At 54.3% G+C, this 22,337-nt stretch overlaps 1 protein-coding gene across 1 annotated transcript in view; it reads right to left on the bottom strand.

Moving 5' to 3' along the window:
* Window positions 1-599: 599 nt before the first annotated feature.
* APCDD1L (APC down-regulated 1 like) overlaps window positions 600-22,337 on the bottom strand; it is a 43,901-nt gene continuing 22,163 nt past the window's right edge. The window contains exons 3-10 of the mRNA XM_059037519.1: window positions 21,323-21,332; window positions 20,919-21,106; window positions 19,621-19,787; window positions 9,851-10,093; window positions 9,472-9,610; window positions 6,182-6,734; window positions 1,008-1,683; window positions 600-907 (exon numbers count right to left, since the gene is read on the bottom strand). Of these exons, the coding sequence (XP_058893502.1) occupies window positions 600-907; window positions 1,008-1,683; window positions 6,182-6,734; window positions 9,472-9,610; window positions 9,851-10,093; window positions 19,621-19,787; window positions 20,919-21,106; window positions 21,323-21,332 (2,284 nt within the window). The remainder of the gene's footprint in view (window positions 908-1,007; window positions 1,684-6,181; window positions 6,735-9,471; window positions 9,611-9,850; window positions 10,094-19,620; window positions 19,788-20,918; window positions 21,107-21,322; window positions 21,333-22,337) is intronic.

Below are 22,337 nucleotides of genomic sequence, written 5' to 3'. Positions count from 1 at the left end.
TCTCTCCTCCCCCGGACGAGGCCGGGTAGCCCGCCGGCCCTAGGATGGTCCCAGAGACGCGTCGGAGGTTTCTCTCCCTCCTTGTCAGCCAAGCACAGGGAACCTTGGAAACAGAGGACGCCTGTGCAGGGCTAATTACAGAGCACGTTAGTGTCACCGCTGTCATTGGTATTAATTACTTTCCAAAGGCTGGAAACGCTGCTTTCCTCCAAAGACCTGACCCCCGGCCGCCAGCCCCACACGCTGGGGTTTGGGGCGGATGGGGCTGCCTTTATGTGCTTGCTGGCCGGGGAGGGCTGGATTTACCCGCTTGCGGTGTTGACAGCTCGAGGCCTGACTCGCAGAAGCATAGGCGCAGACAAAACACCAGCAGTCACGACTCAGGAAAGCCGAGTTGCTCCCAAAGAGACGAGCCGAGCCGAGCCCCCTGCCAGTGAGCTGAGATGTACTGAAAGCCCGAAGCAGCATCTTTAATTCATGGCTCGGGTTTCAGTTTGTCTTGCTAAATTCGAATTAATAATCTTTAAACAACAAGGCAGCACAGCAGTGGCAGCACGCGCGTGCAGGACCGTGTTGCCGTTTCACTGAATCTCGGGGGCTCAGGGAGGGAACTGGGCTGCCGTGGGGCAGGGAGACGGGTGTGCGGACGCCGGTCCGCGCGCTGCCCCGGACAGTCGGGAGTGAGCACTTCGGAGCTCACGGCAGTTGACGGTGCTGCGATGCCCGAGTCTGTGGTCGTGATTCGAGTTGCCGGCCGGGGTGTAGACTCTGCAGGTGCTGTTGAGACTCAGGTGCCGAGCCACTTGGGACGCAGGCCGGGCTGTGTAACTGTCCAGGGCGGTCGCGGGTGGAGGAGTCGGTGCCAGAAGGGAGTCCATGGGGTCGGACGAGTGTCCCGAGGCGCCGTCTGGAAGTCAGAGACCCGTTTCATAGCCGCTGGAGGAAGGCCAGCCCGAGAACCAGGAGCGGGAAGGGGAGAGGGGCCGCCGGGGGACCCAGCCCCCCACCGCTGGCGGGCGTCTGCAGCAGAGGCCTGGAGAAGCCCCAGGGCCCCCTGTCACAGAGCACCAGGGGTGCTTGGTAGGATGTGGGCCTCTTCTCCGGGGTGTCGGGACTGGAGCCGTCGGTGGGCCTCTGTCCGATGAAGAGCAGGCTTTGCCCGAGGGGGTCCTCCTCCATCTTGAAGAGCTCGTACTCCTCGTGGGGGAGCCTGATGCCCAGCGGCGCACACCCGTTGGTGGCCGTGACATCCCGCTCGGCTCCCAGGTACCAGGCCCCCGGGCCGCCACAGCTGCCCGGCTCGGAGAAGTTGAGCATGGCCGTGGTGACCCGGTCCATGGGGGTGACGCGGGCTCGCGTGACCTGGAACACCAGCTCGGTGCCGCCGCGAACCTTGGCAGACGGCGTGCCCTTGGTGTAGCGGCCGGCTGCGTAAACGGTGAAGGTGGGCTGCCGGCAGGTGGGGTCCGAGAAGTGGTGGTAATACCCTTCCCAGGAGCGGTTGTGCCCGTGGAAGGTGAAGAACCTGGTGAGGAAGAGCACGGCAGGGCGCACCTCGCACCCGGGGCTGACCCAGCGGCCGGCCAGGCGCAGGGGCAGGGCCTCCTGGCGGGGCAGCACGGGCGGGCGATGCTCGTCGGAGCGGGCGATGAGGCCGCAGGCCGGGCAGGGGCGGGCGTGGTGCTGGCAGAGACAGAGGGGAGGCGGTGACTTCCGAGGCGGGGAAGTCGGGGTGCACCTGCGGCGGGCTGGCTCGGGGTACCCCCCCCCACCGGCCCCCCGTCACCCCTTCACTCCCCACTGCAGCCCAGACGGTCACTCCACTCTTTGTGGACCTCAGGCGGCTCCTCCATCCTCTGGGCCTTTGCACCTGCTGATGCTTCTACCTGGAACTCCCCCCCCGCCGCCCCCCAAGAAACGTAGCCTGGCTGCCTCCTTTCCGACCTCTCAGTCTCAGCTCAGGGGCCTTAGAGAGACCCTTCGCGACCACCCCTTGTATGGTGGGCCCCAGCCCCTTCTAGTGTCCAGGGACGTGTCACGCCCTGTTTCCTCTGCTCTCTACTCCTCCCCCTTCACTGGAGAGTGAGCTCCAGGAAGCCCATATTGCTCTGTGGCTGCTCCATCCCCAGGGCCTGGCACAGTACCTGCTCGCAGCAGGTGTATTGGGCAAACGCAGGAAGGAGAGATGGACGGAACTTGTGTCCTGGGATTTGAAAGAAGTTGGCCTTTCCCACACCCGGCCTGCTTGGTCCCGAAATTCGGCCGTTAACGTTTACTGTCTTTCCCCTGCCTGTTGTTACTTCCCCCACCCACAACTCATTCTTTCTTAGGTGCTTCATAAGGGCCAGAAGCTGTGCTGAGCACTTTCCACGCGCTGTTACCTTAGAGCCACTAAAATTCTCATGCCCTTGGGACCCCTGGCTGAGCATCTGTGCTGAGGCGTGGCTGAAAAGTTGCAAAGAGATTTGGCACAAAGATGTTCATGCCTGTGTTATTTATAATTTGGAAACCCAGCCCCCTCTGCGTTGTCAGGTGCGGCCACAGTCCTCAGTTGCCCGAGGCTGTTTTCCTCTCGCTTTGGCCTTATTTACAGTTGCCCCTGTCTTATAAATTCTTACGAGCTGGGTTTACAGTAAAACACGTCAACAGGAAGCAGATGCTAAACCCAATTGCGTGAGAGTAGTCAGTCTGCGTTCTGGAGTGAAAAAGCTCAGTCCAGGCCAAAAAGAAAGCAGATACAGACTTTTTTTTTTTTTTTTTTTTTTTTTAAGGGAGCTGCTGCCCAGAATTTAGTTCAGAGCATCATTCTGAGAGGTAAATGTCCTGGAACAGCCACTTGTCAAAGCAAGCATCCCCAGCTTTTGCAGTTCCAGAAGGACACCCAGGACCATGGGTGCACACAGGACAGGGAAGGGGAAGGCATCTTGAAGCCCCAGCTGGGAAAACAGCTCCAATTTTTTTGTTCAAAAAACAAAAGATTTCCACAGATTGCTGCTGGATGAGTTTCATGCCAAACAAGGGGGCATTTGGGAGTTCTAGTTTAGAAAGAAAATATATTGGATGATTGAGAACAGGCTTTTTTTCTATTTTGGATTGCTACATTATAAGCTCGTCTTATTTATTTCTATGGTGAACCTGAAGTTGCCTTTTTCCCCCATAATACAGGAAACGATATTATTTTTGGTTTGGGGGATTTTGACCCAGAGGACTAGAAGGCACTTGGAAAAGCTAATAAATGGCTACAGAAAGGTTTGTGACGGGAAGAGGCAAGAAAGCTGGGTAGTTAGCTGGAGTGCAGGTAATTGGAATGCTGGCTGGTAAGAGTCGCCTCTAATTTAGGCATTTTAACCCACATTCAAACTGTTGTTACACTAATGTGTATTGACAGGACATAGTGCATTACGTCAGAATAATCTCAGGGCCGCCTTTCTCCCTCAAAAGAGCTATCTTTGGCAGACAGGACATCCGGGGATGCTGGTTGGTAATTTGGGGCAAGCAGTTTTCTGCATGGCAGAAACAAATGGAGAACTTAGCAAGACTTGAAGGTGAGAGAGGGAGAGAGAAAGCAATTCCTTCCCCGATGCCCTGGAAGGGGATGGAAGAAAGTACCTGTCTCTGTCAAAAACCTTCCAGGCATCGTGTGCGGGTCCGGAGTTGCGCGTGTTGATAAACAAGGCCCGAGCCAGCAGCATTCACACTTGTGTGCGAGCCAAACTCTTACTGGTTTAAGCCTGTTGTGTAAAGTTATGCCAACAGCACGTACAGTTTCGAATTAACCCCCAGAGGTGACACCAGGCTTGGGTGATTTCGGCCGAGCGCTGCCTGATTGATTAGGATTCTATATCCAGGCAGTGAATCTGGGGGTCAAATTGGTTCTAAATTCATTAACTTCTAAAAACGTCCATGTTTACCATCTGGTTTGGGTTGTGGGCAAGGCTTGGGCCCCGGAGAGCATAAGGTAATGACTAATTCGTTACTTGGGGCGTTCATCTGCAGTGTATCCCTGTGTGAAATTATCTTCCTTTTTCTTTCTTTTTAACGCGGAGGGGGGCGGTTGGTGAGTGAACGTTTAATTTCACATCCGTACATCTGGCCCTGCTGGTCCTGTATGTTCTGGCTGGCAATTGCACTGCAGGTTGCATGGGCCACCCTGGCTGGTCAGGCAGCAAGAGGGCAGGAGTCTGCAGCCCCAGAGCCTGGCCTGGGGAGACATGACATTGTCCTCCTCTGTGCCCCGGGGTCTGTTCTCTCGGCATTCAGAGCACTTTGCCCTCCTAATGAGGTGGTGGGTGCCGGTAATCACCCCACCACCAGTGCCTTCCTTCTCTGCTCTAAGAAGGATGGACGTCAGACCAGCCTAGAACATTGGCTGCCAAAAGGGGAATCGTTTCGAGGTCATGCAGAGAACTCAGGCTGATCTTCTGATCATGAGGGCTTCACGTGGTGCTTCTTCTCTGCCACCCAGATCTTGGGTTGGGAGGAGGGAGGTGGGAGAAGGAGAGAGTGCAGATGGGCTCAAACCTGGTGCCCCCCCCGCCCCGCACTGGGGATGCTTTGACAAGAGGCTGCTCTCAGGGGTGACCTGTTGCCCCATCTGGTTTAATTCCGTAAGTGTCTAGTATACAGCAGGCACTCACTACATGCTGAACATGTGAGGGTTGCCTGTGGGCTCAAAGAGCACTTGATAGGGATGCCTGAACTCATCCATCCCCCCATCCATCCATCCATCCATCCATCCATCCATCCATCCATCCTCACTTTTGAAAAATACCCCTTGGATATTTCCTACAGACATTCTTAAACCAGAGGCCTAACCTCGACTTCATTGTTACAAACCTCAACCTAAAATCAAAAGTTTCTTCTAATCGTGAATGTGGGCAACAGACCCCTGTGGCTTCAGTGGAACCTTCTGCTTTGCGGCCGATCTCATATTCACAGTGCTGCAGATACTAGAAACACTGTTCACACGCACTGCTACTTTGAAATAGGGAGAATAAAGAATTCCCCTTCATGGTATTCCCAACTCAGAGTGTTTTAAGACTTGGGTAACTCTTTTCATAGAATTGGTTTCTGTTTCAATCCCATGTCTTTTAGTTTATGTTTTTACAAATGTTTTTCTGAGGAGGGGTCCTGGGGTTTCACCAGCCTCACTGGAGTGGTCACGAGGCCCTAGCCTTGCCCACCAGCCTCTGTGCTATGTGCCAGGAGAACTTTACATACGTAAAGTTCAGTTTCTTTTTTGCCTGTGTGCTCATCGGACCAAAAAGGGCTGTTAGAGCTTCCCCAAATCAGGAGGGTATGTTTGTGATGTCTTTAAGTTAAAGTCTCGGTTAATTGACTTACGTGAAATTCACTTTGGGGTGGGCCTATCTCAAAGAGAGGGCATCTCCCTTTAGACTGCAGCCTCCTGCCCAGAGGGTGGTCCATGGACCACCTGGGAGCTTGTTAGAAATGCAAAATCCCAGGCCAGACCCTCTAACTGGACTGTGCTTTCTAAGAAGATGCCCAGGTGCCGGCATCTTGAGAACAGGCAGAGTCTGAGAAAGCGCTGCTCCGCCTGACTTTAGTGTGACGGGGAGCATTCAGTGCCGCTGGCTGCAGGGTGACGGTGGGTCCACACGGAGCTCTCCAGAGGGGCCTTCCGAGGGCTGTGCGGCCGCCTGGCAGAGCTCTGGAGGAGCTGCCCCCCAGTACACTCACCAACGTTTACTGGCCCAGCCCGTGTGCCAGCCCCTGGGCCAGTTGTGGGGACATGGAGGGGCACAGGGCCCCCCCCCACACACACGGGTGCTATTGGGAGAAGGCGGTCAGCCAGTAAACAAACAGTGCAGCCCAGAGTGTGCCGAGTGCTGGGAACCGTGCAGAGTGGGGACGGGAGAGAACATCTGAGCCGGGAACTGAGGGAGGGGGGACCTGCCCGTGCATAGCAGGGGCAGGAAGGGACCCTGCTGGGTCCACGAGGAGGATGTCAGGAGGACCACACTCCAGAAGGCTCCCCAGGAGTTCCTTCTGTCCAGACCTGAGAAAAGATGTCTTGAGCAGCGGGAAGAGCATGTGCAAAGGTCCTGAGGCAAGCAGACCAGTGCAGGTGGGGGTGGGTGGGGGGTTGTGCAGAGAGGGCCCTAGGCAGGGGCAGATCCCACAGGCGCTCAGAGCCCGCCCTCCCGGGCTCCAGACTCACCAGGGCGCTCTGCAGCGGGCGCTGGTAGCCGGTGGGCCGGTAGTGCAGCCGCTCGGCCCGGTCGGTGTGGATGTCCCCCAGGTAGAGCTCCTCCACCAGCCGGGGCGAGTCCCGGGGTTCGGGCTGCAGGCGGCGCTGCACGCGGACCAGGCTGAGCTCGTGCATGGTGAAGCCCAGGGCGGCCGCGCAGTCCCGCTCAGCCCCGGCGCCCAGCAGCTCGTACAGGGCCCCCGGCATCCAGGTCCGGGCGGCGGGCAGGCGGCGCGCGCAGGCCCGGCCGGTCCGGCTCTGGTCCAGGCGGCCGGCCACGTCGAGCAGGGCGCGGCGGCTGTGGAAGACGACGCCCACCTTGTGCAGGTGGTAGTCGGCCTCGGTGGCGCCCCGGGTGACCCAGGAGGCCCGGCGCAGGCGCAGCTTGCCCTTGATGAGCAGTGAGTGGGCGGGCTCCCGGCACGAGGGGTCCCTGTAGTAGAACTGGTAGGCGCGGAAGAGGCGGTTGGGATAGAAGGTGTAGGAGCGGGTGAGGAACTCGGGTCCCGGGCGCACCTCGCAGCTGCGGGGGCAGAGGGGGGTTGGGCAGAGCAGTGAGTCCCCCAGCCTCGCTCCGGGATCCCCCTCCTACAGCCTCTGTTTCAGGCCTCAGCTCAGGGCTGGGAGCCTGCAGCCTCAGTTTCCGCAACTGATCTCAGACCCACTTGGAGGGCTGGGGGCCTTCCACTCTTGCCTCGTGGCCTCAGCAGAAGCTTTCCTTCCATGCCATCCCAAATGCCTTTTTCAGCGGCCATCCCCCTCCTGGCCCGGCTCCCCGTGGGTCCCATGGATCCCCCTTGGCCCAAGAAACACACAGGCTTTGCAGCCAGAGGACCCGGGTTCAAATCCCATTTCCGTCCCTCCTGAGGACTGTGAGCCTGGGTTAACACCTGGCTCCTTCCTCTGGGACTCAGAGGCCCTGGATCCACAGTCAGGGTTTCGAGGAAGCAGCCAGCACAGTGGTGGCACCTGGGAGGAGCTTAAGAAACGGGGGCTCCTTCGCACCATTTGGGGAGCCCTGTGCTCTGAGCTCCTGGGGGCAGGGTCCTGCCTGTTCTCTCCCCGTTGGATTCCTGGCACCTGGTCCAGGGCCTGGCACACACTGGACCCCCCAGCCCTGGTCCTCGCTGAGTGAATCGTGAATGATGGGTGCTTACATTGTCTCCCCGCTGGCTAAGCTGACGGGCCCCCTGCCACCACATTTCACCCACATCTGTGACAGGCTTGTTGATCTAGACCAGCGAACTTTTCCAGTGAAGGGTCAGATAATAAGTGTTTCTGTCTTTGTGGCAGTTACTCAGGATCGTGGTTCTGGAGCTAAAGTAGCCAGAGACAGTATGTACATGGTGGGCGTGGTTGGGTGCCAATAAAACTTTATTTGCAAAGCCAGGCGTCAGGCTGGCCCTGACCCTGTTCCGCTGGCGATGAAACCATGACTCCTAGACCCCCAATCACACCCTGGCTTGGGGTGGATGGTGGACAAGTTCCTGGGGAAAAAGAGCAGGCAGGTACCCCCTGCACAATGTTACGCTAACCAGGTGCCACCCGTGCTGTTATTTTCTCGAAATGTTTCATACCAGCGCTGCTGGAGCAGAAGAAGTAGGTTCTCACTCGCCCTTTTCTTTCAGTCTTTCTGGTGATATTAAGGAAAGAGTCTCGGTTGGAGTTCATGTGTCTTTAACACCAATCTCCCTTTTCTCCCAAAGTGAACAGACTCAGGGCCTTAGGCAGGCAGCGAATCAGGTGAAAATTTAATGATGTTGTTTTGTTTTCATTGACTTTCTTTTTATGGTTACCTCCTATTTATGGCAAGTGGCTCAGCTGACCGTAGCTGTAGTGATGTTACACTTCCTTTAAAAATAATCATAGTGCTGTAAACCTGTACCGTAAACCAGTTATCCCCCAATAAAGCTGTAAAAATGCATGAATATATTTACACCAACAAAAGCAAGTTGGTTTAAAGAAAAATCATAAGGAAGTACCTGTCCAGGCAGTAGCTAAAAATGGAGAGAGGTGACTCACGTGCCCGAGGGTAGGAAGATTTGCCCCAAGGAACGCAGCGGGTCACACCAGACAGCCCGACGGTTCCCCGACTCGGGGGCTTTCCCTGCACTACTCCCGGAAAACAGCAAAGCCTGTCTGAAGGGTACAGTGGGGGACTTTATAGGAAGAAAGTATTAGAAGTTTCTAGAACTATCTGGAATGCTGTTGTCTTGGGGCAGGAACAGCCTGCAGCCAGTCCCCATCCTCCCCATGTCTCAGTTCTGTCTCAGAGTGACCCCGGCCAGTGGTGCAGGAACCCCACCTGGCCTGTGGAGTCGAGGAGGGGGCAGAGCCTGGGAGTGCATCCAGAGCATCTTTGCAGAACTCAAGTCCCCTTCCTCCCGCAGTGCGCTAGCAGATGTTTGGCAGTTGGATTTTTCCCTGACCTCGGGAGGTGCGTGCAGGACATGGAAAGTCCAGTCCCTGACCCCAGAATGGGACTGGCCCAAGGGGCCGGCTGGGGAGGCGGGGATGTACTAGGTGTGGAGGAGGACACTGTCTTCCTTCTCCCTGACCCTGGGAGGGAGGACCCAGCTGGCTGCCCCGCAGATGAGGGCAGAGCACAAAGCCTATCGCCCCAGAGCAGCACCGGGGCCTCTGAAAGGTCAGGTGAGCCTGTCAGGTTAGAAGGAGAATTCGAGGGGCAGGCAGGACCCCTGGGCCCTCTCTGGCCTACTCCTTCCAGCCTCAGGACCTTTGCACCAGCTGCTGCCTCTGCCCGGCTCTGCCCCTGGCTGCCTGGATGGCTGACTCCTTCCTCCTTTCAGATCTCGACTGAATGTCACCACCTCCGAGAAGCCTTCTGCGACCGCCCTCAAAAGAGCCCTCCCAGGCCACTCACTCTCACATCCTCCATTTTACGTCTTTCACCGTCTCAAGTTTGTCACTTATTTCTATGCTTAGGGCTTGTTTCCGCCGCAGCTGCCCCTGCACCCGGCTCACACCAGCTCCTCAATGTGTTTGCGCAGCAGGCGCTCAGCGTGTGGGACCAGTGCATTTCATCCAGTTGCTGTCTGTGGCTGGGGCAGGATGCCCGACACAGGCCCGAGCTGCCAGGCTCACCCTGGGGAGGGCGACAGGCAAGCACGTGCTTGGCGGGCCTCTGGACCGTTGCACGAATTGTGCCCGTTTCACAGATATGGGACACTGAGGCTCGGGGTGTGTGAAGCCTCCAAGCCCAGGGGCCTGTGGTCAGTGTGACCTCAGCGGGGCCTTACCCAGTGGAGATCCAGGGCCCGTCCAGGCGTGGGGGCAGCAGTGCGGTGACGGACGCTCTGCTGGGCAGGAGCCGCTGGCAGCGTGGTCCCCAGCGCAGGCGGCTACCCTCTGCCATCCCGGCTGCCTCTGCAGTGTGGGCTGCAAAGCAGACGGACCCGGGTCAGCGGTCCCAGCACACCCTGGTTCTTCACCTGCCCGGCCAGCAAGGGGCTCGCCAGATCGGGGCGCCTCGAGTCAGCCTCGGGGCTCATCTGCCTTGTGCGCGCCCGCCTGCCGTGGCAGAGTGCCGCCGGGCAGTCGCGGGTGGGCCCTGCACCCAGGACGGGAGGCAGCCTGGGCTCAGAGGGGCCGGACGGTGGGACTCCCACCCCCTCCCACCAGGAGCCCAGGCTCTGCTTGACCTCTGCCCCTGGAGCCGCCGGCCCTGCACCCGCCGCCTGTGGCCACTCGCTTCGTGGTCCCTCCGCGGCGCCAGGCCCGGGTGTCGTCCATCCCCACGTGTGGGACCCGGCCGGCCCCGGATCACCGTGGTACTCGCTCGGGATGCGTGTGGTGGGGTCAGGCTGAGGCGTGAGGCCGGCAGCGGGGCCAGGGCAGGGCTCGGAGGCCTCAGGGAGGAGGCTGTGAGCAGTGGGGCAGGCCCGGGGTCCCCGGCCTCTCCACACGGGCTCGTCTCGTGGAGACACGCCAGGCCTGGCCGTGGGATCTTCACTTCTAGGAGCGGCTCAGAGGTGAGACCTCCAGGGCCTTCAGCTGCTAAAGAGCAGCAGTTCCCCTAGAAACTGACATCCCCGCTCAGAGAGTCGGGCTTGACGCAGCCCATACGGCGGGACGTATGGGAAGCCTGGTGAAGAGCAGCATCCAGACGTCACAGCAACAGGCTGCGCTCAGGGGCGGCCGCCTCGACCCGCCGGCCCCGCTCCTGCAGCGGGCCTTCCGCGGGCGCTGCTTGCCACCACGCCTGTGGCTGAAGTGGGTCGGGGGGCGCGGGGGCCTGGCGGAGATGGCAGGCAGCGGGAGAGACCTGCTGGGCCGCTCCAGGAGGCCCAGGAGGGCGTGTGGGCTCTGAGGAGTGAATGCATGGTGCCCCCTGCTGCTCACCCCCCAGCACACACGACCGTGGTCCTGTGAGGGTCAGGAAGGGCAGTCCGGCCAGGGAGGCTGGGGTCCCCGCCCTGCCCCCTCGAAGCCGTCTGACCGGGCCCGTGGCCCCCAAGCTCTCTGCCCACCTCGGCCTCTCACGGCGGATTCCCCACCTTCCTGGGGGTCTGGGGTCTCACCGGGAGACGCTCGGGGTCCCCAGGGCCCAGCTGCGAAAACGGGAGTGACACCGACGGGAACCACGATGAGGCGTCAGTGGCTCCTGTTCACTCAGGACCAGCTCCGTGCGTTCTTATTAGATTCTCTTACATTTGTATACGTTAGCCCACCGTTGCAGCGATCCCAGGACATGGTGTTGGCATCCGCTGCCTCTGATGGGGAGAGCCACGGGCTGGGCGACCCGGGCTCAGCTGGCCTGGGGCCCAGGCTGCCCCTGGTTACAGAGCCGGGCTCCGAGCCAGGCCATGGGCTCTGGCCTGACGGCTTAGCCATGGCTCTTTTTGCCTTGCAGGCCGGGGGCGGGGCTCAGTGAAGGAATGAGTAAAGATCCTGTGTAGCACTGGGTCCCTGTATAGTCCTGCTGTATCCTACACCTGCTTTACAGGCTTTAAACAAATAAGAGAGATGAAAATAAACAACCAATGTACCAGGGCTGTGGTGTCCCCACGGACAGTGGGCACTTGGGCTGCCCGAGGGCTCTCAGGGCCATTCTGCGGTGAGTCCACGCCAAGGGGAGTCTTGAAAGAGTGGTTCTGTGTTAACTCGGGCACATCTAGCCTTTTGGGGACCAGAGCCAGCATGTTGGGGTGGATGGGTGGGCATCCCCGTCGGGCCAAACGCCCAGCACGGCCCCGTCGGGAATGCTGAGCCGGGACGTACATGCATCCGCGTCCACGGCTCACACCTTCTTGTGCTCCTGAAATCAACTTCACCCGGACCCTCTGGGTCCCCTGGATCCAATTCTGAGGGTTAATTTGAACATCACTGGTCGTCAGTGAAGCTTGACAGTGCGAGTGTTGATTTGGGGAATGGATGGGAGCAAAGGGAAGTAAAAGGTCAAAAGGGGGTGGGTGTTATTTGCCTGGTAGGAAAATCAAGCTTATGTCTCAGAGCAAAACCGCGAACAGGCCCCGAATGTGACATTGGCTCTGTTTCCACAAAGCTTGGTTTCTCGAGGAAATGTTTTCTGTTCAAAAGGAAACGAGCCTTTCCCCCAGGTACTCCCTCTGAAGGCACCTCGAAGAGATGTCGCCTTCACGACGTCACATTTTGACACGAATCCTGAGATAGTATGTTCCAGCTAAGTGTGTTTTAGTTTGTCTTGCTTTTCTGCGAGAAATTGGGATTTAATTAAGTCAGGAGACAAAGAGATACGGTGAAATCTCACCATATTCAGAACATGTACATGCAAAACACAAAACACAACTGGAGCCCTTCTTTGTAATAACCCGAGTGGAGCGTGACACTTGCCTCTCGGCTGAAGCTTCAACTTCAAGATTGCAAAAGTGAAACCAACCGATTAGAAATGAACACATGAAATGTTTCCAGTCCCAGCTTTGGAGGTAGCTTATAGTTTTTCTTTCCTTTCTCTCCCTCTTTTCTCCCCTAGAAAAGTCTGAGCTCAGGGAACCACAGCTGAAAGCGGATGGTGCTGTGGGCCGGCGTGCACAACTTTTCCTGGGGACCTGATAGACTGAGTTAAATGCGTGGGCCAAATTGATTTTTATCAACCATGGATTTTTAATTAACAGTGGTGTCCACTTACCGCCATCCATTATTTACTGTTTACCCACTAATTAAAAATTATGCTGCTTTTGCACTCATAAGAGCAGGACATTTGAAATTAGATCGCATCATTCAAATTACCTGCAGAATTAAATCCAGAGCGTCGAATTGCTCAGACCAGGCTACTGGGGTTTAAAATATGATCTGCTCCAGCCTGTGGTATGATCATGAGTCAGAATGCCAGGAGCAGGCTACAGGGCAAACATCGTGTGGAACCTGCCTGGGGTCTTAGGGGGGAGGGAGACCTCGGAGTCTGTCTTGAGCAGAGGTTGTCTCACTCAGGAATCCCGGGGAAGGCAGCCTGTCAGTGCACCGATGGAGTGCTTCCAGGTGCTGGCCATACCTATGGACCAGCAGGTGTCAACTGCACAACTGCCCATGGTCCAGGTTCAGTCAGTGCCCCCATTTTGCAGATGAAGAAACTGAGGTTCAGAGGGTGGAGAGACTTGGCCACCCTACCGCAGGCAGATGCTTCTTATCCAATTAACAAATAAAATATGGTAAAATACACCTAACATTAAAGTCACCATTTTAAAGCATACAATTAAAATTCGGTGGCATTTAAGATGTTCACCAGGCTATGCAAACATCGGCTCTGTCTAGTTCCAGAATTTTTCATCCCCCCAAAGGGAAACTCTGTATGCATTAGCAGTCACTCTCCACTCCTCTTTGCTCTCAAACCCTAGCAGCCAGTAGTCTGCTTTCTGTCTCTATGGATTTGCCTATCCTGGATATTTTGTATAAGTGGAATAAAAAATATCTGCCCTTTTCTTATCTACTTCCCTTTTCTTATCTCCTGTTCACAACACTTCTATTAGATGGATGTGATTATCTTCATTTTCCAGATGAAACATGGAGCCTTGGGAGAAGATTTACACCCAGGTCCACCATCCGTGTTTTCTTCAAAGAACATGAAAAGCGTAGGTCTGAATCAATGGCGGGGGTGGAGGGGTGGAGAAAAGACATGGGGTTTGTAGCCAGAGCTGATGGAGAAATAATCAGGGCTTCAGATGCCTTTCTTGTAGGGGCAAAAAGCAAAAGAAAACAACTGTTTTTTGTTTTTTTTTTCCCCCCTCTATCCTAATTGGCTTGTTCTGAGGTCCTGGGAGGTGTGCCAGGTGATTTTAGGTGCAGTGGTGAGCATTTCTTATTCCAGCGGTTATGCGGCGATTTTAGAGGGTGTTAAAAAGCAGCTGCAGTTACCGTAGCAGAATTGTGCTTTCACAGCCCACATTGCCAAGGACAAGACTGAGTTTTAAAAGGGGCTTCGTCTGAACTGGATTTTAAAAAATTAAGTAATACTTTAAGTAAATAATATTTAATAAGTGACTATTTAATAAGTAACCATGGTCAATAGCCTGAGGGGGTGCACAGAAGGAAGAGGGAGAGACGGAGGTTAACGCCTCACTTCCCCTCACGGCTGTGCCTTCTGGAGCCACCACCACAAAGGACAGCAGACTGGGGGACTGAAAACAGCAGGACATTATTCTCTCACAGCCTGGAGACCAGAAGTCTGAAATCAAGGGCAGGGCCCCGCGTTCTCTCCTGAGACTCTGGGGGAGGGTCCTTCCTGCCTCTTCCAGGTTCTGGGGGTTCCAAGCATCCTTGGCTTATCCCTTCAATCTCTGCCTCTGTCGTCACAGGGCCGTCTTTCTTCTCTGTGTAGCTGCAGCTCTGTATCCAAACCTCCCTCCTCTTTCTCTTATAAAGACACCAGTCACTGGATTCAGGTCCACCCTGATCCCATATGACTGCATCTACATCTGTAAAGACCTTGTTTCCAAATACGGTCACATTCACAGGTACCAGGGGGTTAGGATTTGAACATATGTTTTTGGGGACGCAATTCAATTCACAACTGATACCAAGGGCCACCCAGGTCTCCCAGCACCCTAACCTTTGTCCGTCTACTCCTCCCCCACATGAACCTTGCGTGGCTGTTACATGCCTTTGTATAGCGGCCCGTGATGGCCGGAGTTCCTGTTCTCTCGGAGAGGCTGGCATGAATCAAGCAGTCCCATTATGGATTATAATTTCAAAGAATCGTTAAGTGTCTCAAAGGAAATTTACACGATGGCCAGAAACTGCCTAACACACTCGGAGTAACATTCCACGCTTTTCCTTATGATCTCCAGGGCCCTTCAACATCGGTTGTCTTTCTGTCTTTCCAGGGCCGTACATCAGATCCCCCCCCGCATAATTCTCTACTGTGTGTTCCTAGGGGTGAACAGCAAACTCTTGCCTGCCTCAGGGCTGTTGCAATGCTGTTCCTCGGCCAGAGCACCTCTCACTCTGCTTTGAGCTGGGTGCTTTCCACTCACTGGGGTCTCAGCATAATTGGTGTTTCCCGGCAGGCTGACATCAGACATTCCCTTCTGCTATTTTCCCCTTCCCATCTCACCTGTGCAGCACTCATCACCTCTCTCAATTACTTACCTGCTTGCTGTTTTGTATTTACTTTTATTTTTTTGACTTTTCAAGTTGATATCAGTTCAGACCTACAGAAATTTTGCCAAAGCAGTAGAAAGAGCTCTAGTATACCTGGTTTCCCCAAAGGTTAACATCTTGCAAAGATATATCGTACAATGATCAAAACCAGGAAATCAACACCGATCCCATGTTAGAATTAGTCTACAAATCCTATGCAGATTTCACCAGTTGTCCCAGTAACGTCTCCTTTCTGGTCCAGGATCCAATCCAGGATCACACATCACACTTAGTTGTCACATCTCTTTAGTATCCTTCAATCAGAGATGCTTCTTTGGTTTATGTCTTTCACAACCTTGACACTTTTTTTTTTTTTTTTTTTTTTTTTTTGTGGTACGCGGGCCTCTCGCTGTTGTGGCCTCTCCCATTGCGGAGCACAGGCTCCGGACGCGCAGGCTCAGCGGCCATGGCTCACGGGCCCAGCCGCTCCGCGGCATGTGGGATCTTCCCGGACTGGGGCACGAACCCGTGTCCCGTGCATCGGCAGGCGGATTCTCAACCACTGCGCCACCAGGGAAGCCCCCTTGACACTTTTGAAGAGTACTGGCCAACTATTTTGAAGTGTGTTCTTCGGTTTGGGGTTTCCGATGTTTATTCATGATTAAACTCAGCTTGGGCAGTTTTGGTAGGAGCCCCAAGGAAGCAATGTTGTACCCCTCTCAGTCATTGCTTCAGGAGGTACTGAGATGTCAGTTTGTCCCACAACGCTGGTGACGTTAACTTCGACCACTTGCTTAAGGAGGTGTCTGCCAGGTTTCTCCACTGTTAAATTACTCCTTTCCTCTTTGTAATTAATAATTATCGTATGGGGATATACTTAGAGTTCATGCAAATATCTTGTTTTCCATTATACTCCCCCCACTAATTTTAGCATCTCTTGATGACCATTGACGATTCTTACTTACAACAGTTATTACTGTGGTGTTTTCCAAATGGTCATTTTCTAGTTCCATCATTCTTTCTGGATTTATTTATTTTTTATTGTTTTATCTATAACTTTCTGGATTTATTGATCGGAATTGTGCTGTAAGGAAGCACTGTCCCTTCTCCCTGTTTATCTCTTTATTCAATTATTATTATGAACTCAAGGATATTTATTTTATAGGTTACAATCCATTGCTGTCATTATTTACTTTGTGGCTCAAATTGGCCCTGATTTGGCCATTGGGAGCTCCATCGACATAGCTCCTGGGTCCTTTTTACATGCACTTGTCATTTTTTTTTTTTTTTTTTGAGCATGTCCTCATTTTCTGGCACTAGAAGATCTTCCAGGCTCATTTTGTACTTTTCCTGACCCAGCCCTGGAATCAGCCATTTCTCCGAGGAGACTGGGTTCCTTTTACCGGGGAACAGTATTTAGAAACCAAGATGGAGGTACTGGGCGCTCACTGCCACTGAGGTGTCCCCCGAGGTGCCTCAACTTCTTTCTTCCTTCCCCTCTTCCTTCTTTCCTCCCTTCCCTCTTTTCTTTCTTTCTCTTCCTTCCTTCCTTCATTTCCCCTTTTCTTCTTCCTTTCCTTTCCTTTTCCTTTCTCTCCTTTCCTTTCCTTCCCTATCCTTTCCTTTCCTTTCCTTCCCACGAGGACAGGCCCTCATCTCTCTTGCTCCCTGCTGATCCCCAGCCCCTAGCACAGTGCCCGATGGATGCTAAATAAATATTTGTTGTGTCAGTACACGGACAGCACTTAGAACAACGCCTTCACGTAGTAGACACTCAATAAGCGCTAGTTGTGATTGCTGCTTTTAGCTGAGCGGATGAATGAATGACTTGTGCTTCGAAAGACCGATGCACGTGAATTCCTTGTTGACATTTCTCCCACCCCCTTGAGGTTTCTCCTCCTAAAAACTGGCTGGTGATTTCCATCATGCGTGTGGCTATTAGGGTCAGGCTTGAAATGGAAGTGGAGAAAGAGAAGGCTTGCTTGCAGCTGTTGGGATCACTGAGAATCTGGCTGAGGGTGAAAGGGGAGTCGGTAAGGGAGTTCCCAGCAGGCTGGGAACCCTGACTGATCCAAAAGCAGGTAGAGAGGAAAGAGAAGTAGGCAAAGGGAGATTTAAGTCTGAGCATCAAGTCCTGCCGAGAGTTTTGAGGATGGGCCGGATCTGGCATAAGAACCTGATGCTGGGTCCTTGGCTTTATAGCCTTTTTGACCCTTGGGACCTGCCCCAGCCAAACCAGGACCCTGATACGGTTCTACACCCCCAAGGAAGGTTCCATCGAGCTCCACGGCACTGTTCAGTAAACAGAGACTGTGAGTCACACATTAAAAAGGCTAAAAAGTAGCAGGTGAAATTAATTTTAACGATATTTTTATCCAGCCCCTAATAGTATATGTAATACATTCAACATGTAATAGGTATGAAAACTAGTAATGAGATATTTTATATGCCTTTTCAAATACAAGTCTTCGAAATCGGGCATATATTTACACTCACAGCACAGCTCAGTTTAGAGGGGTCACATTTCAGGGCCTCGGGGGCCCTATGTGGCTGGCGGCTGCTGTACTGGAAGCATAGCTCCAGCTCAAGAATGGGATGTGTGTGTCAAATTTCGCTGCACCAGAGGTTTCAGGCTGTTTTCTGAAGCCCACAGGTGTTTTTTTCAGGAGAGAAGGGGAGACTCCCGAGAGTGGGACTCTGGCCTCCCTCCTTCTGCTTTAGCCCCTGCAGCCTCCGCCATTTGCTCTGGTTTATGTACTGGGAGGCTGGCTAATTAGGATCTGCTTTGAAAAAAGGGTTCTCTTGCTTAAAAACAGACAAACAAAAGGCTGAAACCCTCTGGTTTATTTCAAAATCCTTAGCTTGAGGTAATGCACCTAGAATGTTTGTACTTGGAAGCTTACGCACATTTAAATAAAAATCCCCACCCCCAAAAAATAACCTCTCTTGATTAGAGGCGGCCGCCTTTTACAAATCAAGATGGGCTGGTGTGCAACAGCACACACAGAATGTTTCGCCAACAAGCTTCAGAAACCGGCTGTTGAAATGGCAGCTGTCACTGTGTTGCTACAGCAAAAGATGTGCTCTCCAATGAAGCCATTGCACAAAAGGCACGCAGAGTCTCCGTTTAAACTCCCGGGAGAGGGTTACAGATTGGCACGCTATGACAGTGCCAGCAAATCACAGAAATATGAAGACAAACTTTGAATTCTAAGGAGCCTAAACTTCCCCTCTGGTGTGGATGGCTGGCCTTCACATTCCTCATATGTCCCTCATTTGGCCATAATTGAATCTCATTATCCATCTAATCGGAGAGTCTTTGCCTTCAAGGCTGGGGCGTGGGTGTGAGGCAGGACAGACTTTGCGTTCTTGGGAAACTCAGAAATGGTGTGCTCTAGAAGAAAGTACACACCACCTCCCAGCCCCGCAGCATCCCAGGACTGTGACACGTGCCCTCTTTTGCTTGGTGAGCTCAGAGTTTAAAGTTGCCCTGAGGAATTCTGGAGGGACCACGTGCCCGGAAAAAACAGATTCTGAGCCGTTGAGGCGCAGGAGGGCCTCAGACTCGGATGTCAGTGTGTTGAAAGGCTACGGAAGGGACATAGCTTGGTTTGTCAGTGTTTTCCCCCGTTCTGGGTTAAAAGTCCCAGCTTGGGCTGGACCAGGGGGGGTCGGTGGAAAAGGTGGACTTAATTGGTGCCACTTGGAGAAGGGGACTGTTTTATGTTTGTGTTTCCAAAATTGAAAACATTTTGTCAAGGGGAGTGGCTGACCGTGTAGCTATCTCCCCGTGGCCTGTGTTGAGCATTTCCTGCTAATGGAAGTGGAAACGCACCGCTCACGGGATGGGAAAGGAATGGGGGGCTCGGAAGACAAAAGTCTAGCCCACCAGGCCTGGCTTGTTTGTTTGTTTGTTTGTTTGTTTAGGATTGTTCCAGTACAAAAACCGTTCACATCAAAACTCCTTCAGCCCCATGACAATACTAATTATCGCTCGCTCTGGCTGGGGCTTCCACCCAGACGAAAACTGGAAAATTCCAGCCAAAGCCCAGCTGTTTCCAAATAGCCAAGGCATCAGGGTGATTGATGGAAGTGTTTCCCTTTTCACCCAGATGTTCTGGTGTCTTGGAGACGAGGCCCCCTCCGCTCAGCTTGAACGCCTGTGTCCCCAGATCTGCATGCTGACCCCTTAGATGTTCCTAATTTATACCAAGTTTGGTCAGTGCTCTCCGTGGACACCGGCGTTCAGCCCTGTGCTTTGAGGGGTGCGGCGAGGGGGACTTGGGGCCTGGAGAGATAGAATGTGAGATCTCTCCGGGCTTCTGAACCTGGCGCGGTCTCGCGGAACATTCTGGTGCCTGCCCTGAGGGATGTAGTTACAAGTCAGTGTTTGCTAAACAGAACGTGTGTCTAGAAGTCTCCCGTTGGATCGAATCCTTCTTCGCTCTCTTGGCAGAAGACTGAAGCTCCCATTGTTCTACGGAACAGGAATTTGGCAGAGGTGATCACAAGGTTTTGACACATTCAATAAGAAAGAAGACGTTTGTGTAATCGCGGTGAAGACTCCCGGAAAAGGGCGCAGGAGTAGGGAACTTGGGGCGGCAGCTTGAGGAGCTTAACTCTTCACGGGGCCTTAGGAACTGCTTCTCCACCAGGTCTTGCCCGGGGGGCCCAAGAGTCTTCTTGTCTCCCAGAATTATTTAGACTTCGAGGAGAGCAGGATGGAGTCTGTCGGTCCCCACTGAGTGCCTTTGGGTCTGAGAGCTGCCCAGCGGTGTGTGCGCGCGCGGGCGGGGGTCCGGGGAGCTGCCCCAGCGTTGGGGGAAGTGCATCACTCGCGGGGCTGTTCTCGGGAGCTTCCACAAGGGGGCCCTCTTGAGCTTTGGCCGGGGCGGTTGGGCGGCCCCGGGTGAAACCCGGCACCGCCTCGTCCAGACCCGGCCTCCAGCCGAGGGCCCCCGGGCTCCCTCCGTTCACCTTGGCTTTGGCGAAGACGGAGGCCCTGGAAGGCCAGCGCCGGGGCGCATGCTTCCTTCCACGTGGGAGGTCTTGGGTTCCGCTTGCAGAGAGGACGTATTTGGAGGCCGAAGGGCGAGGGTCACGGGCTCCCCTAGCCTCGCCTCCTTTCCTTCTTCTTTCGAAGAAGTTTGCCACGCAGAGCAAACACTCCAGTTGGAACCGCGAGAAAGGGCATCTGGGAAGCTTCAGCAACAGTGAATCCAACCGTCGTGGCTCCTCGGGGGGCCTTTCCCCAAACACGCATGCCGGGGGGCCTTTGGGTCAGCCATGACACGAGGCACGGAGATTTTAAATGCGAGAAAATTATTGTCATTTAACAAGTCAATTTTTCTTGCACTGTGTTTTGATTAAGTTCGTGGTCTCTTCCATACATTCGAAATAAGGAATTTCCCTAGAGTGCGATTTTGAGGGAAAACCTTCATCATGTTTCGAAAAACCCATTTTGTTGGGAGTTACTGGCTTTTATTTTAAAAGAAATGGTAACATTTAATTACGGCATTATTTTACTGTCTAGAAAATTAATGTGCTTTTGGAGTTTCGGGAGAAAGGCCGGCTGCAAGTCCGAACCCTATTGTAAATTACCATACAAATAGAATCCCCAAGACGCAAATATTGGCGTAAGTGTTGCAGACAAGGTACAGGAAAATGCGCAGGCTTCCTAAATGTTAAACAGGCTTGTAATTCTTGCCCTCCCTTGCGACCCTGGATGGCTGCGTTCTTACCCCGGGGAGAGAGCACGCGGCTCACCGAGGGGCAGCAGCAGCGCTGGTGGGATAAGCACCACAGCGGATTAACCGTCGGGCATCTTGTTACCACCCTAATAACAAGGTGCCCATTTCTGTGAAGCTCTAGAGGCTGCAAAGCCCATGATGACTTATCCGCTGGGTCCTCACACCGAGCCTTTGGCGTTGGTATTGAGATTGCCCCCCCCCCCATTTTCCAGACGAGCAAACAGAGACTCCGAAAAAGAGTCTCTCAGTGTCTAGCTTCCATCACGCAAATCGGTTGGTGGAAAGGCCCAGACTGCGAACCAGCTCTGTTACCTGGAAACGCCACTCTCCTTCCGAAGGCACACACAGCCCCTGCTCTCTGCACAACAGAGCATGTGCCTGACCACGGGGTGGCAAAGATGCTTCGACAAGGGCTCAGGGCCTGATGCTCTGAGCCAGGGCCACCCCGAAGGCTCGGTGACACAGGACCCAGCGGATAAGTGGAGGTGTTCTGGTCCGGTTTGCTGAAGGGAGGTACAAGGAGGGGGCCTCCAGGGGGAGCCTCGCTGCCCTCGGGCTCCTCGGGCAGAGGCTGAGGAGGTAGCAGGGAGGTGTGAACCAGCAGCCGGCGAGCCACACGTCATCAGCGGCAGCTCCACGGGAGGCCTGCTCGCACGCACGGGGGTGGGGGGGGTGGGGGGGGTTGCAGCGGGGAGTGGCCTTCAAGCAGAGGGAGTGCCGCGGTGCGGGGGCGGAGAGCAGGTGGGCGTTTTGAAAGGCAGTGCTTTCCCAAGGGCCCCGTGCTTACCTGGGTGGCACTGCGGGGGATTCCAGGCGTAGGTGATGGACAGTTTACATCTGAGCAGTTACATGTCTATTTCGACTCAGCTGGATAAGTGACACATCCAGCCTGGGATTTTGTTAGCATGAGGCTAACGCATACAAGGATAGGTTATCTTTAAAAATAAGTGAAAATGAGTTCGTTGGTTTGGAGAGAAACGTCGACCCAATTATAGGACAGGAGCAATCAGATGTGGCCAAACTGCTGTCGGTGGCTGGGGACCAAGGCGCTAAGGCCCTGCTGGCTTGTGTTAAGGATGATCTAGTGTATGTCGCGAAGGGGAAGGAGGGGCTTCAGGTGACCCGTGGGAGACCACCTCCAATCCCAGGTGTAGAGGTGAGGCTGGGGAAGTGGGATGCTGAGGAGTAGGTGCTGGAGATGGGAAAGCCAGCCTGGGGCTGCGGAGATGCGGGGTGAAGGCAGGGGGGAAGGTGTCGTGGCTATGCGGGTTCTCAGCCAGGAAACGGCGGAGGGGGGCTGGTGGTGCCATTCCTGAGATGGAGACCTGGGGAGAGTTCCGTTTTGGAGGTGTGCTGTTTGAGGAGCTGACGGGACATCCAGGAAGCGCCTGTCATGAGGAGCTGGCTGGGGCCGCACATCTGTCTACAAGGCACGCGCAGGGTGAGGACAGAGGGCAAAGTTAGCCAGAGGCAGAATCCCAAGGAAAGCAGCCCCACGGGAAGGGCCAGGCAGGGGCCGAGGAGGACCACCCAGGGAGATGCAGGAGTGCCAGGGGGCAGGTTGTATATAAGTAGGGTGGCAGATACAACACAAGATGCCCACTTAAATTTGATATACACATACACAATGAAAAATGGTTTAGTATCAGTGTCTCAACGATTGCACAGATGGGTGCAGGGGTTTGGAGAAGAGAGACAAGACCAAAGCGATAGAGAGATTGTGTTTTATGGCTTAATTATTATTTTTATGTAAGTTCTTTCATGCCATACAGAGGGCAAAATAAAGAATCAGAAGATACAGA

The sequence above is a fragment of the Kogia breviceps genome, chromosome 14 (genome assembly GCF_026419965.1).
Source record: "Kogia breviceps isolate mKogBre1 chromosome 14, mKogBre1 haplotype 1, whole genome shotgun sequence".
Taxonomy (NCBI): domain Eukaryota; kingdom Metazoa; phylum Chordata; class Mammalia; order Artiodactyla; family Physeteridae; genus Kogia; species Kogia breviceps.
This window is presented reverse-complemented; position numbering and strand designations above follow the sequence as displayed.